Below are 18,404 nucleotides of genomic sequence, written 5' to 3'. Positions count from 1 at the left end.
TTCACTTTTTGGCAAACCAAGCATTCCCTGACATACTTCTCAATGTCTGCTTTAAGGCTAGGCCAAAAGAAATATCTTTCCTTTGCTAAGGTCGTAGGGAGAATACCCCGATGACCCGCATAAGGCGAAGCGTGTGCTTCATCCATGATCTTCTTTCTTAATGGTTCCGCCACACATATGGCCTGATAGTGGTAGAGATAACCGTCCCGAATGGAATAGGGAAACTCATTCTCTCCATGATGTAGCTTTCCCCAAACGGTGGAGAAGTCTGGATCATTCGGATACAAATCCGGTAGTGCTTCTAATTCTTGGTGATACACCGAAGTGATAGCATTCACCCTTGGCCGCCTAGACAAGGCGTCCGCGACCACATTCTTACTCCCAGCCGTGTGAAGGATCTGGAAGTGAAACATAGACAAAAAATTTGCCCATCTCATCTGCTTCTCAGATAGTTTCCTTTGCGTAAGAAAGTACCGCAAACTCTGATGCTCAGTCTTGATCACAAAATCCGCTCCTAGAAGATAGTGCTTCCAGTTGGATAAGGCGTGAATCACAACCGTAAGTTCCTTTTCGTAGATTGATGCATGCAACTCTGCATCCTTAAGCCGTCTGCTTTCGTAGGCCACTGCATGGCCTTCTTGGTTTAACACTGCTCCGATGCAATCGCCTGAAGCATCGCAGTGAACCTCAAATGGTTTCCTTAAGTCAGGCACTATCAAAATAGGTCCATGGCTTAGCAAGTACTTGAGCCGATCAAAAGCTCCTTGTTGTCTCGATCCCCATCTGAAAGGAATCTTCTTCTTTGTCAAATCATGAAGTGGTCCTGCTACATGGGCAAATCCTCGGACAAACCTTCGGTAATACGAACATAATCCCAGGAAGCTACATACATCATGTACCGTAGTGGAAATAGGCCAATCTTCTACCACTCGGATCTTGGCAGGATCCATACTCACTTGATTGTGAGAGACTATATGGCCGAGATAGTGTATCTCTGAGAGAAAGAACTCGCTCTTCTTTGCATTCACATGCAACTCATGCTTTCGCAATTCTTGATACACTAGGTCCAAGTGCTTCCGATGTTCCTCTTCTGACTTAGAGAAGATGAGTATGTCGTCAAAGAATACTCCCGTAAAAGCTCGATACAGGCTGAAAATGCGGTCCATCATGCGATTGAATGTCGCAGGAGCATTGGTCAAGCCGAAAGGCATTACCAAGAATTCATTTAGTCCAAAGGTTGTGCGGAAAGCAGTCTTATGGACATCCTCAAGGGCGATCCGTATCTGATGATACCCACTCTTTAAGTCTATGCGACTAAAGACACTTGCACCCTGCAACTTATCAAGTATATCATCAATCCGGGGGATCGGAAAGCGATTCTTGACCGTGATCTTGTTTAAAGACCTATAGTCTATGCACATTCGAAACGTGCCATCTTTCTTCTGCACCAGTAGAACTGGAGAGCAGTAGGGTGAAGCACTTGGCCGTACTAACCCTTTCTCTAGAAGCTCGTTGACTTGCTTCAAAATTTCCTCTTGCTGAGCAAGACTCACCCGATAAGGGGGTTGATTGGGAGGCGAGCTACCCGGTATGAGATCTATGCGGTGATCTTCCGGGCGTACCGGAGGTAGTTCATCAGGGAGTGTTTCCGTGAAACAATCTTTGTACTTTTCAATAAATTGAAAACGCTTAATTTCCAGACTAGAGAGTGAATCCCCACTAGTTTTATCCTTCTCACGTGCAAAAATCAAGTAAGCAGAAACACACTTCTTCATTTCTTTCTTAATGGAGATATGGCTTACAATTGGGAACTGCCAATTTCCTACATCAGCATGAATCTTTATTTTCTTACCCCCATGATCAAAAGTGAGGGTCTTTTCCACATAATCGGGGACAGGTGTCATGTGGAAGTGCCATGGCATACCCATGATGATATCACATCCCTCGATGGGTGCCATCAAAAATGATTCGCGGTCCTTGTACTCGCCAATCCGAAGATTGAGCTGTCCTTGCACGGGAGTTGCATTGGTTGTCAACCCCTCAAATGCCGATCCGGATGTAACCGGTGTGCCAAGCTGAGCCGGTGTGAGGCACAAACGTTCCGCAGTATCCAGGGAGATGAAGTTATCCGTGGATCTTGGATCATAAAGAATCAGTACTCACTGGTTGTTCAGAGACCCCCAGCCCTTCAGAAGCTGACGCTTCCCTTTCTCCGTTTCTGTGTTTCCTTGAACATCTGGAATTGAGTTCAAGCTTGGTGGAGCGGGTTCCTTCCTTGCTTTATCTTACCTCGTAGAGGCTTGTTCTTGTCGTTGCTCCTTTAGAGGGCAGTCCGGTTTCATATGTCCTTTCTCTCCACAGTAGAAGCATCTTCCTTCCTCTCTGAAGGTTTGGAGTTGAGTAGGAGAGAGATACTTAGTTCGCTTGCCATTGCCCTCTGGCTTCTTAGAATGATCATGGTCCCTAGATGGAGGACGTTTTCTTCCTTGGCCCCCTTGGTCATCGTAGACCCCTCTTTGTCTCGCACGGTAAGTGCTATGCTCCATTTTTCTGGGCGTCCAAGTTGAGTGCAAATCCTCAGCAATGATTGCTAACTCCATCATCTTCTGAAGAGCGTCGTGCGGATACACTTTCATACTCTTTCGAAGCTGCGGTTGGAGACCCACTTCAAACTTTCGTTTCTTTTCCTCGTCGGCAATCTTCATGAAGGGAGTGACCTTCAGAAGAACTGACCAATACTTGTCCACATAGGTCGTTACTCTCTCATGTTCCTTCTGGGCGAGCCAGTCCCATTCCTTCCGTATGTCCTGCTCGAAGTCAGGCGGAAGAAATTGTTCATAAAATTCAGATTTGAATCTCTCCCAAGTTCTGGCCTGAGAACCTTCCAGAATCTTGGCTAACCACCAATTACTTGCCGTTTCCTTGAGGTGCATCCCCACATGGCGCAATTTGGATCTTTCTGTGAAGTGCCCATTGGTAAAGGCAACTTCAAACTGTCTGATGAAGGACAGTGCTTTGGAGATATCTCTCCGTCCGTTGTAGGTTTCGAATTTGATGTCCTTGTCGCCCGATTTGAACACTCTCATGCGATGTTGAGACTTGCGACCATGCTTTTTGAATCGAGGCTTATCTTTAGGTTGATGTAGGGTAGTAGTAGTAGCGGCTTCCTTCTTCTGGCGAGACGATTGAGAAGTAGAAGTATAATCAAGAGAGTAAGATGGAGATGAGATAGAGATGTCCTTGCTCTCTTCTAGCAAAGAGAGCGCTTTTTCTTGGAGTAGGCCGTTCATTCCGATCCAAAGATCCTTTGTGCACCTTGGCACGTTCTTCTTCTCTTTCTTCCTGTGGTCTCACGCCAACAGTGTGGTCTGGATACCCGGCTGCATAGGTTCCATTCGTTCTCTTCATTCCGCCCAATAGCTTTTGGACATCTGGCAATAGTAAGATTTGTTGCAAATCCGCAAGCTGAGCTCGCACTTGTTGAAGCTCCTATTCAACGCTTCTCCCTTGGCTCGACATGGTTCTTCCCGTTCTTCCCGGAATCGTCCTTCTTTGCAGAGAAAGAGAGGAGTCTAAGCTCAGATACCACTGTCACAAAAAGGGAGCGTACACGAGCACTTAGAAATCTGAAAAATAAAATACTTTGCAAATGTGAGAAAAGGGAGAAGATCGACACAGTGTTGGGGACCAGAAGATGGGCTAGTCCCCCCTCCGTCAAGAGTATTCTTTATTCAGGGAGAATTCGTATACAAGCACGAGAACCCGAGGAAACCCCTCCGTTCTGTAATCTTAGACCCGAAGGTCGTTCATTCCGTAAAGGGCTTGGGCACAAGGCCGTTCTTTCCCATAAGGGACTTAGGCGTGAAGCCGTACTTCCCGTGAGGAACTTTCCCGTAAGAAGGGAGATTCTTGCAAAACAAACCACACAAAGCAACAACTCGCAATGCATATCAACAAATTATACCTGTCGCTCCTTGCTTGGAAAGGCGACCTCCGTACTCAGTCGTCACACGAACACTTGCAGATTCCCGTCGCCAACACTTGCTCCAGAATCCCCAGCGCTTCAGACTTCTGCTGCTCCTTGCCTTCTTCCAAAAACTGAACGCTGGCTGCCTTTTTATAGGCCCGTGCACCCGGCGGAAATAGGGCACAAAAGCAGAAGCTCTGGCGCTTCTAGAGAGAGGAGAGAGAGAGAGCTCGCTGTTTTTCAGCCCATCTGCACAGCTTGCATGGGTTTTTTACGTAAGCTTTTGGGGATGCTTTATTTTATTAATAAAAGGGACCGGTCACTTAAAAGTGGCCGGCCACTTTATAAAATAAAGTGTGAACTTGTTTAAACTTTAAAAACTCACTCAGTTCCAGGCGTCCCCGGGTACAGAACATGGCACAGATGCAATGCAGACATAGCTTCCTCATGGGAAAGCATCTGCCCTCCCGCGAAAGTTCTTGCTTTTAGTAAAAAGCTTCTTTGAACCCATCTTTATTCTTGTGCTTGCGTTCTTACGCGTATTTTCTTACTCAGTTCGGATTTCCTCCTCAGCCTACGGAATGCCCCCTTTTTGATGCACCCGTCACCCATCATGTGACGCATCAGGGGCATTCGTAACCTGGCCCTTTCCACCGAACTTACGGAAACTCCTTCGCGATGTTTACCGTCACCCATCAAATGACACATCAGAGTTGTCCGTTCTTGATGGCACTTCCTGTAGCTACAATCTTTTCTTAGTGTACACAATAAAATATCCTAGAAAAAGAAATTAATCATTAAAAATACGAAAATAGTCCAATTAGCAACATCTACCACAATGAGACCTCTCCCTATCTCATCTTGGTTCATACTTGCAAACCCTAAAAACGCAGCAAAAAATCAGCCCTAATTTGACCACTTTTTGGCAAGGCGAACATGCGGAATTTCATGTATGTCCTATGAAGAGGAACCCTCTTCCCTGGTGTCATCCGTCCTGTCAGTCATAGTGTAATTCCAAGTTCCTGTGCTTTGTCTTTACTCAAAAACCAACCAAGGCTCACTTCTTCAGGAAAAAGTGATTCCATCCGGGCAACGGAACCATGAAACCGGCCCATAGGGCGGTAGACTTTGGCTTTCACCCAAAGCTTTACTTTTAACTTTACGACACAGAGGAACTTAACGAATAAGCCTGTGACTGGAATTCAACACTTGAAGACAAACCACGGCCTGGCAGCTATAGCGCTACCAAGAAGACAACGACACCTTGTTGGCCCCAAAGACTGGCGCCCCTTTCGATTTTCTTTATTCTTATTATGCTTGAGAAAAACCTATAAACTTCTACAAGCTGTCCCACTTTTACCGGGCTGAAATTCCTCTACTCTAACCCGATTTCGGCAACATAACCACATTAGAAGTCTCCACGGACAAAATCCCAAGTAAACATTGACTTTCCACGCACTCTAGAGCTCTTTACAAAACCTCGCGAGAAATTGCAGCTCACTGAATTCTCTGTTTTGCGCTCCGATCCGCGTGCCGATCACTTCTGTGGATAGCCCTCGAGCTCTCGCACCTGTAGGGTCACTTGCCCCTTGAATTAGACAAGATTCCTCACGGCAATTCTCTCCAAATTGTCTTGTACAAACACCCAATGCTTTCCCGAGGCTCCCTTGGCAAATAGCGATCCGAACGCTTCCACCTAACCCTCACCAAGCTATCCATGGCTGTAATTGCAGGTTTTTGACCCAATTTCGCTAGCATAACGGCGCAAATATCCCTGTATGCCAAAAGTACACGTCAAGGACACTTTCCCGTGCGGTATGGAAGCATTGTTGCCACCTTGCGTTGTTACAAAAACGATTCAAGTAACTGTACATATTAGTGTCAATAAAAAAAGCATTCAAAGTCTTATATGGCAACGTTTTGAAGAAAGGAACGCTATGCAAAGCTTGCTTTAATAAAATAAAACACTCTAAGGGGAGATCTGCAAGAACCAGAGGGCGGGGTATCACACTTGTGCATGGCACTAGGGAATGCCAATGCTAACCTTCGTCCCAAATAATAGGGCAGATCACTGCCAACCTGTGCGAATTCTTCTCCTTCTCCACAATCCCCATCTCTTTGCCTCCGGCGTTGCACACGGTCAAGTGCGGATGATGTCTAATACCATGTCAAAATATCACAAATCAAAAGCGTAGATGCGAGACGCACTCGCGGCAACAGATACGTATGAGAGTGAAAGAGAGAAAATAGCAAGAGATTTACAAGCCAAGCTTGAAATTGCTCCAATTCACCCGAACCAGATGGATACAAAAGTGATAGCCAGGGCCCTTATATACTTTCCATAGAAAGTTGCCCGTCGCAGCCCACATAAACAGGCCACATAAATCATGTCAACAAAATAAATAACTCAATATATAGGCTAAATCTAGGCATGTTCACATGAGATGTATAATTTTAACAGCTCTCTTACAGCTTTTCTCTCTTTACATCATTGGGTCAGTGGGCTCCCATCCTCTGAACCATCAAACTCATTTGTCACCCATTTGGCCTGTCCGCAACCATTTCCTTTCCTCATTGAGTTTTCTACTCAAGGCTCAAATTCCAAGCACTATACATGCATATATTTTCTCCTTTCTTCTTTCTTTTTCGCTCTTTTTTTCCCGAGAGGAGGGGGGGGTTCCATTACAATTCAACTTTAAACTAACAAGGATAAGAAATCTCCAAGACTTAATCCTAGAAAACAGCCTCCACATAACAACTCCTCAAGGAACAAATTCTTAAATTCTAAACATTAACAGTTTTGACCACCATCATGACAAAAATGAAGCTGCATGAGATTGAACACCAGATACCTGCAGAACCCATGGCGATGGTTGGAATCCACTAGAACCCAGCAGACTAGTGTTTCCTCCTGAATGTCTTCCTCCTCCAATCGGATCACTTGCACTCCTTCCTTCTCCAAAACTTCATGAAGAAAACTTCCAAACTTTTCATATCCGACATGCCCTAAAGCAGCACAATGCAGTCCTAACCTTGCTGCTGCTATTGCAAAATTAGAGTTGCCTCCAGCCTCCCAGAATGTCTATAGCAACGATACTTCATAAGCTTTGAAAAATAAGTATATAGTACTAATACACGAAGGAGCAAACAACTAACCTCGCCAGGCAATGATATAGCAAGGCTATTCATGTATGCAAGTTTCTCATCATAAGTGGCTGGGGGCAGCGTTGGGACATTCAAGACAATATCAACGCAAAGATTACCAAAGGTGGTCACATCAATATCTCGACACGTTCTCTCATTACAACCATTGGCAGGGTCAATACTATGTTTCTTCTTTGAGGAAGTGTCACAAAAAACACTGTCTTCGTTTGCTAGTTTCAGCACCCTGGTCCAATTTCCAGCAGCAGGGCCTATATCCCTACCATTGTAAGGTAGACTTGTGGTGCAGCCATCAGTATACAGATTTCTCAAATTAAAATGAGTACAAAACAATTGTTTGCACCTTTTGCCAGAAAAATCTCCCTCCAAATCAGTCCACCTGTTCATGCACCGGGGTGATGAGGCCAAAAACAAGTCAGCTTTGAGCGACATTTGTCTGTACATCAACTCCTGTGTCGTATTAACAGTACCAAGTTTTTATGGGCTTCGGCATCTCCAGATGTTGGCGTTTGCTTGAGATGGCAATGTCTATGTCTTTTCTAAGCAAGACCTTCATCAGAGTCGGAAACAACAAAAGTCAGAGTTCTCCAAAAGGTCGCGAGAGCTTGCTTCACTCACACTGATTGACCCTTCTCTGCAAGCAGAAGCGTGATACCTTTCAAGCGTGTCATGTTCCCACCTCATGTCGCTGACAACCCCAGTAACTACGTACCTTCAACAGAAAGGAAGCAGCCGAAAGAGATCGGAAGCTTCCCAACTGACCGAGGTGGGGAAGCTCGCAACTTGCAAGCGAGAAATCAATGGGGAAGACACAATTTTAGCTTTGATTTGTTTGTTGAGTAAGTGATTTGCACTTCAAACAAGTGAAAGTCACGAGGCCTGCCCTTGAGAGCCTGCAAGAAATTGGATCTCAATCCGCTAGAAGAGCAAGGAAACAAGCAAAACAAAGGCCTTGATGGAGAATGCTTAGATCATATTTAACTTTGCTAAAACCAAAAAAGATATCAAGAATCTTGAGTTTGAGTAGACTTACAATCCAAAGCAACTGAAAGATATGACCACATCAAACCATAACAAGCCTAGAAAGCACCAACAATGAAAAAAGTTCAATATATAGCCATTTAGAAAATTTTCTGGATGGGAACTGTCTCTCCCAACAAATACAGGCTCAACCTTGACAAAAATAGAAATATGTCAGCTTTGAAAATCTCCAAAACTTGTAACAGCCTCCAATTTGGCCGTGGCAATGTGCAAGTTAGGCTTGAGCGATGACAACATAGCACATGAGCTCTACCATTACAAATGATGGGATTGTGTTAGCACATATTCAGCAACTTGCATGCCAATGCAACCACACCATTTTACCATTGGCATCGACATGAGAACTTGAACCAGGGCAAATAATTAATCTTCTCTGGGTGTGTGCAAACAATGATAATAGAGGTGACATGAATCTTCTCTTTGTGAGAGGGCAACCAATATATAGTCACACGTGAAAAATAAAAAGACAAGAGAGAGAGAGAGAGAGAGAGAGAGAGAGAGAAGAAGAAGAAGAAGAGGGGAAGTTTCCAACTCGTAAGGAACAATCCCAAGACCTCAAAGAGCTATCCAACCAGCTATGTTAAACTCAAGACCTATTATTGAGGTGGGAATTGATTGATTGAGAGAGAGGGAGAGAAGGTGACAGACGGGAGAAGGGAGACGAGCATGAGAGTAGATAGAAGATACTTAGTTAGTTAGGTAACCTACTAGCACATCAACCAGCAACATTGTCTCATCCTTAAGAATCCATGAGTGTACACCAATGCTCTTAATAAGCATTTTGCAACCTCCAACCTCTTGATCTTATCCAACATGGTGTGCTTGCACCAAGGCATGATACAAGCCAGCAAGCGCACATTGATGCTAAAGTTTCACAAGAGCAAGATGTGTTTTTTGGGTGGGTGGAGACACACACACATAGAGCCAATATATGAAGTTAAAAATCAACTTTTATTTTGCATGGAAGAAGAGTCTCCATGAAGTGGACTGAGGTATCTCTGCTAGTATGTGTATAAGTGAGGCCATCAAGATTGAGGCAATGACAGTACCGCCGTGATAATCTCCGATCATATGCCATCTAGTGAGGTAGCAGAGACACTCATTGTTAATTGTCTTGCAACAAGGCAAAGGGGACAAGGACTTCTTGATGCGTATGGGACTGGTGTGGTTGGCCCAGGGGGGTAATACATGCCCTCTTTAGTGCTAGAATGCATCCAAGGGTCCTGCTTATTCTACAAATCACAATAACATGAGGCACTAATGGCATAATAATGCATCATTAAAAGATATGGCAAAATAATATATCTCCTTAAGATATATATACGTAAAATCTTGCTCTATTTGAGACAAATGGGGAATGTTGTCCATGTATGCACGCGTGCATACAAACATGTTCACGCTACAAAAAAACTACATTATCTAGAGTTGTTGAAATGAGAGCTAGGGAAGGAGCAACACAAATGCCACCTTGCCGGGCTGGCCTACCTTGATGTCACCTTCTAGGGTCACTCCCCTTTGCTCTCTGGCCCGCCTCTTGCCACCCTCTGTTGGATGCAGCTCCCAAACCTCTGTCACCTTGAATTCATCTACAATTGCCTGCTTGGGAAACCTTCCTGACACCATCCCCAAATCTACCTTTCTCTCTCTCCTCTCGCTTTCCACTATCTTCTTCTACAGCCCCAATATATCGCATCCTCCCTTGCCAACTTAATGCTCAGTGGCTAATACACTGGATGCTTCTCTTTTTTACAAGTATGGTAGGTGGGTGTAATCACATGTGGACTTGTTCTTGTTGGCCTAAAGGTGAATGTCCTCCCATGATTTTTTTTGTGTGTGTGTTGTATTAAACATAATACATATGCACGAAAGAACATCCTCCATTGAACTGAGCCCAAACCACTAACAATGGACTTGGTGTAGACCATGGCATAGTTCAATCACCTGAAACTATGAGTAGAAGTCCCCCCCCCCCCCTCCCCCCCCCCCCCCCCCCCCCCCCTCTGACAATAACATAGGCATGTGCGTGCACTTCCCTCAAAAAACTATTAGTGTGAGACAACCAGAACTCAGAACCAAACATAAAAGGGTTGTCTGACCTCTGATGTGTGGCAGTGTCTATAACTCGTACATTTTATTGACAAATGACTACTTAAAACAAATTGAAAACTACAAGACATCACTATCTATGAGAAGCATCGATGCTTCACCATCTTCATCACTTTCAACCATGTTGATATGTCGTTTGTTCTTCTTAAAACACTTATCCGAAGGATGATTGGTCTTCCACAGTGGATGCAAGGATTTTTGTTGAAACAATCCTTAGTTTGATGATTATTGTGGCCACATATCGCACAAGGTCCAGTGCTGGTAGCAGGCCTGGTTGAAGTTGCAGTCTTGGTTGAATTTGCTATTTGAAATACAACCACGAGCTACATATGCATTAGGTACGACAGAACTAACATGTGGTACTCGTTTCTCTTCTTCCTACAATAAATTAACAATACCATCCAAAGAAGGCAGCGGAACCTTCTCCTTTAAAAGAGTTACAATTTAACAAAATTGTGCAAGCAGGCTATTAAGAAAAACAACTATAAGATCTTCATCTGGCACAGGGGCTTCAACATAAATCAGCTGAGTGGGGATGCTTTTTAATCTGTTAGCTAAAGCTGCAATATTCTCGTCATCACGCATAGAAAGAGAATGCAACTCCATTTTAAGGTTCATTTTGGAGTATTTGGCTTTAGGACCAAACACTTTCTCCGCTAGGTAGCATAAATTCCGACTATGCCACTTAATCTGCCCATTAGACCTCTGCAACTCTTTCAAATTCCTTGGTACATGTACCTTCTGAATTACTTCAACCTTATCAGCATCAATATAAATACCCTCTACTGAAATCACATTTTCCAACAACTTTCCTCTTCTCACTACAATAGCACACTTAAAGGGATTCAAAAAATGTGTCCCCTAATCAAAAACCAAGTCAATCAGACATCCAAATCTTCTCATATATTTCAATAATAAAATCTTGCTACACTATATGCCTTATTATCTTTCAATGCTTCTGGCCATAATCTGTAGCCACCATTATATATATGCTCCCAATCAAAGGCCTTGGGCTTAGTGGGTCCCACAAAGTTGAGCCTCCATTTCAGAAATGGCTCCAAAGGGATAATTGAATGATCCGACATTCGATCAGTAGGTCCTGGTGGCTGACCTATTTTATGACACTGCAAACATCCTTTAACATACATATGTGCATCGCTGAGAACTATTGGCCACCATAGACCAACCTGCATTATCTTTTTACCTGTTATTTCTCTTGAGAAATGTCTTTCCAAACTTCCATAATGGGCCTCCCTTAACACCAAATTGTGCTCCTCATTGGGCACACACTGCCTAATTATCTGATCAATTCCTCTTTTATATAGTTCACCTGCAATCACAAAAAATGGTCGAGTCCTTAAAACAAATTTCCTCATCGTCCACTAAAAAACCAAAAACTGATCATACCATCCCTCATTGTGCACTTGGGTGGGAATAAACTCGCTTTGAACTTGAACATTGAATATTCGAGCATTAGGTAACTCATATGAAATTCCTTCAAGTGGCTCACCATGTTCCATTCTGCTTAAAAGATCTACCAAAACATGCAACCTTCCTAGTATGAACAATAAGAAAATCAAACTCGTGTAATAATAGCATCCATCTTGCCAATCTTCCAACCGGTTGAGGTTTCCGGATAAGATACAACAATTCATGATGATCTACATGAAAAATTACTCTATTGCTTAAAAGATAATGATGAAATATCTGCACAGCTAAGCCATTGTTAACCCTCACGGCTCACGGACACCCCATCACCTACGATGGACGCGTATTATGTATTTGGTAGAGTCAGGTACCGGGCTTGTCGGACCAATAGGGAAAGGTAGAGTGATCGCCGATGAGAGGCGCACTTTAACTTGGACATTCAAGGGATTAGTTGGTTAAGCATGGGCGCCCAAGTGTGAATGGGGTGAGCTCCTATAAAAGCCAACTAAACCTAATTTTTACTCATTCTCTCATTTGTGCAATTGAAGAGTGCTCTTGCTCCATCTCCATCTTCTTCTTCTTCACCTCCTTGTGTGTGTGTGTGTGTGAGAGAGAGAGAGAGGGAGAGTGTGTGTGCGATCGAGCATTACGAAGGCACGACGGCGGCGAAGCGATTGAGCGCGGCACGACTGCAGCTTCTTCTTCATCGCGGCGAGGAATCCACCACGAAGGCGAGCGTAGAGCGGTGAGTGACACACCCTTTGTTTTCTTGAGCTTGCTAGTTTAGGCTTGTTGTGTGCTTGGAGCCGTTTGTGGCTCGCACACGGTGTATTGGCAAGTCCCTTGCTTCGACAGTGCGGCAAGGAGCGCACATTTTTGGTGCCGTTGCCGGGGATATGCCCTACACTAAGCTCGGTTAGCACTTTACGCTTCCTTGTGGTGCAATTTCTATCATAGGAAAGGCAAGGAAGGAGTGTGTGGAAGATTTCTGTTTTTTGCGTTTTCTGCAATTGCTGTCAAGTTTCAATTTCTGCTATTGTCTGCGTTTTTTCAATTTCTGCAATTTCTGCATTTTCAAGTTCGGCGTTTTCAATTTCTGCAATTTTCTGCATTTCTGTCAATTTGCTGCAATTTCTGCGTTTTTTCTACATTTTCTGCAATTTCTGCGTTTTTTCTGCAATTTCTGTAATTTCTGCGTTTTTCTGCATTTTTTTCAATTTCTGCAATTTTCTGCATTTCTGTCAATTTGCTGCAATTTCTGCATTTTCTGCAATTCTGCGTTTTTCTGCTTTTCTGTTTTTTTAATTTTCTGCAATTTCTGCATCAACAAATTTTTTTTTTTTAAAAAAAAAGCTTTTTATTTTTTCTCCCAAAAAAAAAAATTTCGAAAAAAAAATAATAAAAATTCGGAAATAAAAAAACGCGAGTGAGCGGGCGGCGAAATTTTTCGAAAATAAAAAACGTGACTCTTAAAACGGACGGGTTGGTTTGTATAAAAGAAAGATCGGGATCATTTTCCCAAGCCCAAGCCCAAGCCCAGGCCCAGGCCCAGGCCTCAGTCCTCAATCTTATGATATATAATAGACTCACTCTTATATATATACCCTACTCTCTCAAGAGAGAATGAGAGCATGTGGGACAAGTCCTCCACTCTCCTCCTTTCTCTTCCCACTTGCACCCTTAGACTTTCTAGTTTGGGCCTAGTTCCCTACTGGAAATTGACAGTTTTAGGGATTCCGAGGGCATAGAGTGACCAAACGGAGGGCTGTAAAGCACGGCACGACCCTCTGACCGATACGCTCGTTTCGAGCTATCACACGGCCCATTCCATGACACGCTCTAAAAAATCTAGCAAAAAAACAAACAAAAAACACGCTAAAAACTAGTCACAAGGCCTCCTAGAGCAGCTTTTTGACACCTTAGGGTATCAAAAGCACATGCACTTACGCTCTGGGCGGGTGCTAGAACACGAGCATATTGAGGGTGCCTCTGTTCATACGAACACCCATTACCCATCCACGATAAGCTCTAGACCCTCAGCGGGGACACAAGGTAGCACCACCCAAGACCCTAAAATAGCCGCTAGTGATTCCTCCTCCGACTCAGAAATCATGGAAGCATACCCTACCCAAAACACTGAGAGAGAAGGCCATGCACCTCCCGAAGCTCCACAGCCTAGTACTAGTATGTTTAGCCGTTTCATGGAAACATTAGGTAGAGCTACTCGCTCGGAACCTGATGCAAATGAAGCACACGAAGGGGGTGGGGAAGTGGACTCTCCTTTCACATCGTACGTGGACCCCACACCCCCAAAGAGTGTCCATGTGGATATCCTGCCAACTTCTTACCAAGAAGGCCCTGTTGAGCTGCCTCCTTCAGAAGTTCCCTCTAGAGTACCGTTGGTGACAAGTAAAACCATGGGGAGCAACATTGCTTCTACCTCACAAGAAACCGTTAACACGTCGACTCTAGAAGGATTGTTCATTAATGATCATTGGACATACGACCTCCACACTGAGGTGTTGACGGATCTACACTCTGGCCACGCCTACCATGTAGGATGGATAGAGATTGTACAATCCACCTCTAGTGCCACGAGCATCGAAGATCAACAGAAAATGATCTGTAATGTTATCCATGGCATTATTCAATCAGAAAGGCAAAACCGAGGGGTAAATATACTCTCAACTGGCCCCATGAGATTTCTGGATACGAGCAAGGCTCAACAGCCTACTCTATCACAAATGGAGACTCCTCTAATGAGCCCCATGGACCCATCTTACGTCATTTCACCTGGGGTCTCTATGCAATCTGAGCCTCCGAGCGAAAACTTTAGCTTCCCTAACTTGGCTCAACCCTCTATTAAGGAAAACCCAGTGCTCACTCCAGGGATAAGCCTGACAGAGAATGTACCGATGATATCTACGGTTAGCGCAGTGCCACTACCTAGTGTCGTAGTACCTAATATGGGGCCTCGACCATATGTGCCTCTAGCCCCTTATGCACACATGGCCCCCACACCTCCAATAGTACCACTTGCTTATGCTCCTCGAGTGCCGCTCCCTAGCTCTTATCCGAGTGGACCTATGCCCGGTTATGTTCCATATCCTGCATCATCTATACATATGCCAAGACCGGTACCCGTTCCTCTCCCACATATGATTCCAAGAGTACCTCCACCGGCCCTGCCTCCTCACATAGGTGACTTGGTAGCGTTTGCTCAAACCATAGGTCGATCTATCGCGGAAAATATGTGTCATGCATCTGATAGAGAGCCTAGAAGTAAGGCAGTACAAATTGCCAAACTCACGCAAAAATTCAATGGGGACGAAGATGCTAGGAAACACATTGAAGTGTTTGAATAAGTATGTGATTCCTTAGGGGAACACAACGAACTACATAAGTGCAATGCCTTAAGCTTGACATTAAGTGGGAAGGCTGGAGATTGGTATAGAACCCTAAGGGTGGACGAGAAAACAATCTACCCTACCCTTCGAAGGTTGTTTCTAAAGGAGTACATACGAGAAGGTGTGCTTTGGGGTGTAGCATCTCAGCTACAGAAGGCCGAACGTAAGGAAGGAGAGTCAGTAAGGGACTTCATTAGTCGTCTAAAGCACTTAAACTCTCGTTGCCCTGTAAATGAGCGCTTCAACAATAACCAACTGCTTGATCGATTCATTCGAGGGTTGAGGAATGAAGGAATCTATAATGGACTAGTGATTAGAGGTATCACAACCTGGGAAGATGTCACTGCCAATGCAATCCAATTAGAGGACAACTTGATGATAGCAGGCATGAGGGTGTCTACTGACACGAGATCCACTAGCTCACAAGCCATTGAGTATGAACCCATGACTGCAAAGACCATTGCCAATGAGCCAAAGGTATTTGAGACATTCTTGACAGACCTCACCAAGGCAATCCAAGAGTCTCTTAAGGATAATCGACCCCCTCAAAATAGTCACATGTATCCAAGAAGGGAGCAACAATGGTGTTCCATTTGCTTAGGTCCACATAGCACTAGTGAGTGCCCTACGTTTAGAGTAAAATTTAATGGAACTTGCAACGCATGTGGTAGGTATGGTCACCAAGCTAAGGATTGTTTAATGATCAAACGTATGATGGCAAATAGACCACCTGTAGCCTGGACGGATGCGCCTCGAGCTCCTGTATTGATGCCTACTCCACCTGTTGAGCAACTACCGCAACACATGGTCCCTAGATCTCAAAATGTTGTACAAGCTACACCGCTACCACCTCCTGTGCTAGGACCGCAGCCCCCGCATCCAAGAGTCGCCCCTATGAACCAAGTGGGTTGCGAGCCATCAAATGCTTATGCAGATGAGTGTGAGGAGGAAATAGACACTAGTATTGCCTACGGACTTGATACATTGGAAGAGTGTCCTATATACTACATGGAAGATTGTTGGGGACAAGTCAAGCCGGTTTATCAAGCTGCTGCTCTCGCATCCAGAGGTCAAAATATCAACACCCAGGCTAGGAGGCCACCTCTTCAATGCTACGAGTGTGGTGGACCACATCGAGTAGCGGAGTGCCCTATTAGGCTGCAAAAGAATGCTGCACAGATGCAAATGAATCAAGGGAGCACGTCTGCAATGCCAATACTCACATGTAATCGTTGTGGCATAGATCACTTGATTGCCCAATGCCCCTATAACCCAAATGCGCCTAAAATCACACCCCTGAATTTGGTCGAAATTGCTAGTGTGACATCGCCAATACCACCCGTCGCACCTGCTTATGCGATTACACGGTCCATGCTTCAAGGGCCAGGCCATATCCTCGAAGAGAGAGATACCGCATCAGTTATCCAAGCAAAGAAAAAGAAGACACGAAGGAAGAAGTCGCAGAATACGAAAAATTCAAAGCCAAGTTCCAAAACAAACATAGGAACAGGAGATGACCCCGTGTATATGAATGACCTCGAGGATGATTCAGATTCAGTCGAGACAATGGAGACTAGAACCAATACCACAAAGGGAAAGACCGACAAAGAAAACCGTAACATGGAACCAAATGAAAACCGAATGAGAGAAAACCATAAAGAGCCTCTGAAAACACCACAAGTGTTTCCAAATCCAATCCAAGACCCCCAAGATAAATCGCAGGGGCAAAAAGGGAAGAATCGTAAAAAGAAGATTGGGACGTACCCAAACCCTGTAGACGAGATTAAGCAGGTGAAACATCTAAGAGGTTTAGTGGAGGAGACTCAAAGGAAACTAGAACCAGAACCCATGCAGGTCAAAATTCATGACACAGTGTTTCCCACGCAAGTTCATCCATCCCACATGAACCATAGACCGTTAGCCATATCTAGTATCATCCAAGAAGGGAGTGAGGACAGGACATCAGAAAGTGAGCATACACCTTTCTTGTTGGAAAGGATGTTTAACGAAGGAATACCTGATCCCATTGAGGAATATGAGATTCCATCCTCACCAGTTCCTAGTCAAGGACCTACACCCTGCAAAACACCAATGAATGTTGCCAAACTAGTGGACTTCATGTCTTCTGAGGTCCGAACCACGATCATAGCAAAGTTGTATGGAGATCCTGAGTTATTCCTTGCACTTCGAGCATTCCTTAACGGAGAGCTACGAACGGGATTACCGCAGTTTGCGCAACCAAATAGGCCTGACTCGATTATGATTGATGAGGAAAATCATGTGCAATCACTTGACTTAGATGGACATGAGTCTGTGATCGAGGTACCCATTAACGAATTAGGGCAGTATTTTGAAGGCGACGAGTCTAATGCGACCCTACCCATCACTACCAAGGGATTAACTATAAAGGGAATTCTTGATGGTGGTGCGGGAGTTAGCATCGTTACAAAAGATTGTTGGGAATCCATGGGAAAACCCCGCCTCAGTGTTACTAACATTGTGGTAAAGATGGCAAATGGTACCATAGCCAAACCTATGGGGATGCTCAAGGATCTTAAGATCAAAGTTCTAGGACACAAGGTACGACATACGTTCATTGTAATGGATTTCTCTAAACACCTTATGTCATATGAAATGATTTTAGGACGACCATTCATGAGGGAAGCACAAATGGTTCACGATTGGTCTAAAAATCATGTCTATTTGCAATTCCAAGACTCTGTCCTTAGAGTGGATTTGGTGACTGGTAAGGTACACCCCTTAGGGAGTAAAACCATTATTGATCATCGCTCTGACACCACAGTTCACTCGGCCCCACTACAATATTGTTACACTTGTAAGAAGGATACAGACATTGGCCAAGATTCTCCTTATATGGATATCCTACCGGGTATGACGGAATCAGACAATGTGGATTGGGTCCACCTAGCATCAACCATAGACACTTGGGGAAATAGGGGGACGACCTGGGTAACACCTGAGGGGGATGAAATGCATATACCCTTAAATATGCTACAAGCAATGCATATCGCTTCTGACAAGACTCATCCTAATGTAACGAAGAAAACATACAAGTGGGTCCCTAAAGCTTCTTTAGTGACCATAGCTAGTGCTAAAAAACAGAAGCCTTGTAAGAAACGTACCACTCGCTCCAAGAAAAGTAAGAAAATGTTGCGATGGATCCCTAAACGACTATTGGAAGCCCAAGGCTACTATCAAGGAAATAATCAAATTTGGGTGCCAAAACGTAGATTGTACTCTTACCTATCACCTGACCCAAGTGAGCCCAATCC

At 44.3% G+C, this 18,404-nt stretch overlaps 1 protein-coding gene across 4 annotated transcripts in view; it reads right to left on the bottom strand.

The window, feature by feature from the left end:
- LOC147436754 (pfkB-like carbohydrate kinase family protein) overlaps positions 1–8,046 on the bottom strand; it is a 61,047-nt gene extending 53,001 nt beyond the window's left edge. Inside the window, exons 1-5 of one of the 4 annotated variants that reach the window (XM_086486184.1) lie at positions 7,785–8,046; positions 7,600–7,679; positions 7,473–7,508; positions 7,124–7,388; positions 6,820–7,049 (exon numbers count right to left, since the gene is read on the bottom strand). In XM_086486184.1, the coding sequence (XP_086342310.1) occupies positions 6,820–7,049; positions 7,124–7,388; positions 7,473–7,508; positions 7,600–7,622 (554 nt within the window). In that variant the 5' untranslated portion in view covers positions 7,623–7,679; positions 7,785–8,046. Of the gene's footprint in view, positions 1–6,819; positions 7,050–7,123; positions 7,509–7,599 lie in introns of all 4 variants that reach the window. The other 3 variants (XM_086486183.1, XM_086486182.1, XM_086486181.1) reach the window with 3 other exon arrangements.
- Positions 8,047–18,404: the final 10,358 nt, after the last annotated feature.

Source organism: Adiantum capillus-veneris, chromosome 17 (genome assembly GCF_014529385.1).
Source record: "Adiantum capillus-veneris isolate H3 chromosome 17, ASM1452938v2, whole genome shotgun sequence".
Classification (NCBI taxonomy): domain Eukaryota; kingdom Viridiplantae; phylum Streptophyta; class Polypodiopsida; order Polypodiales; family Pteridaceae; genus Adiantum; species Adiantum capillus-veneris.
The sequence above is the reverse complement of the archived record's forward strand: the minus strand, read 5'-3'. Positions and strand labels throughout refer to the sequence as shown.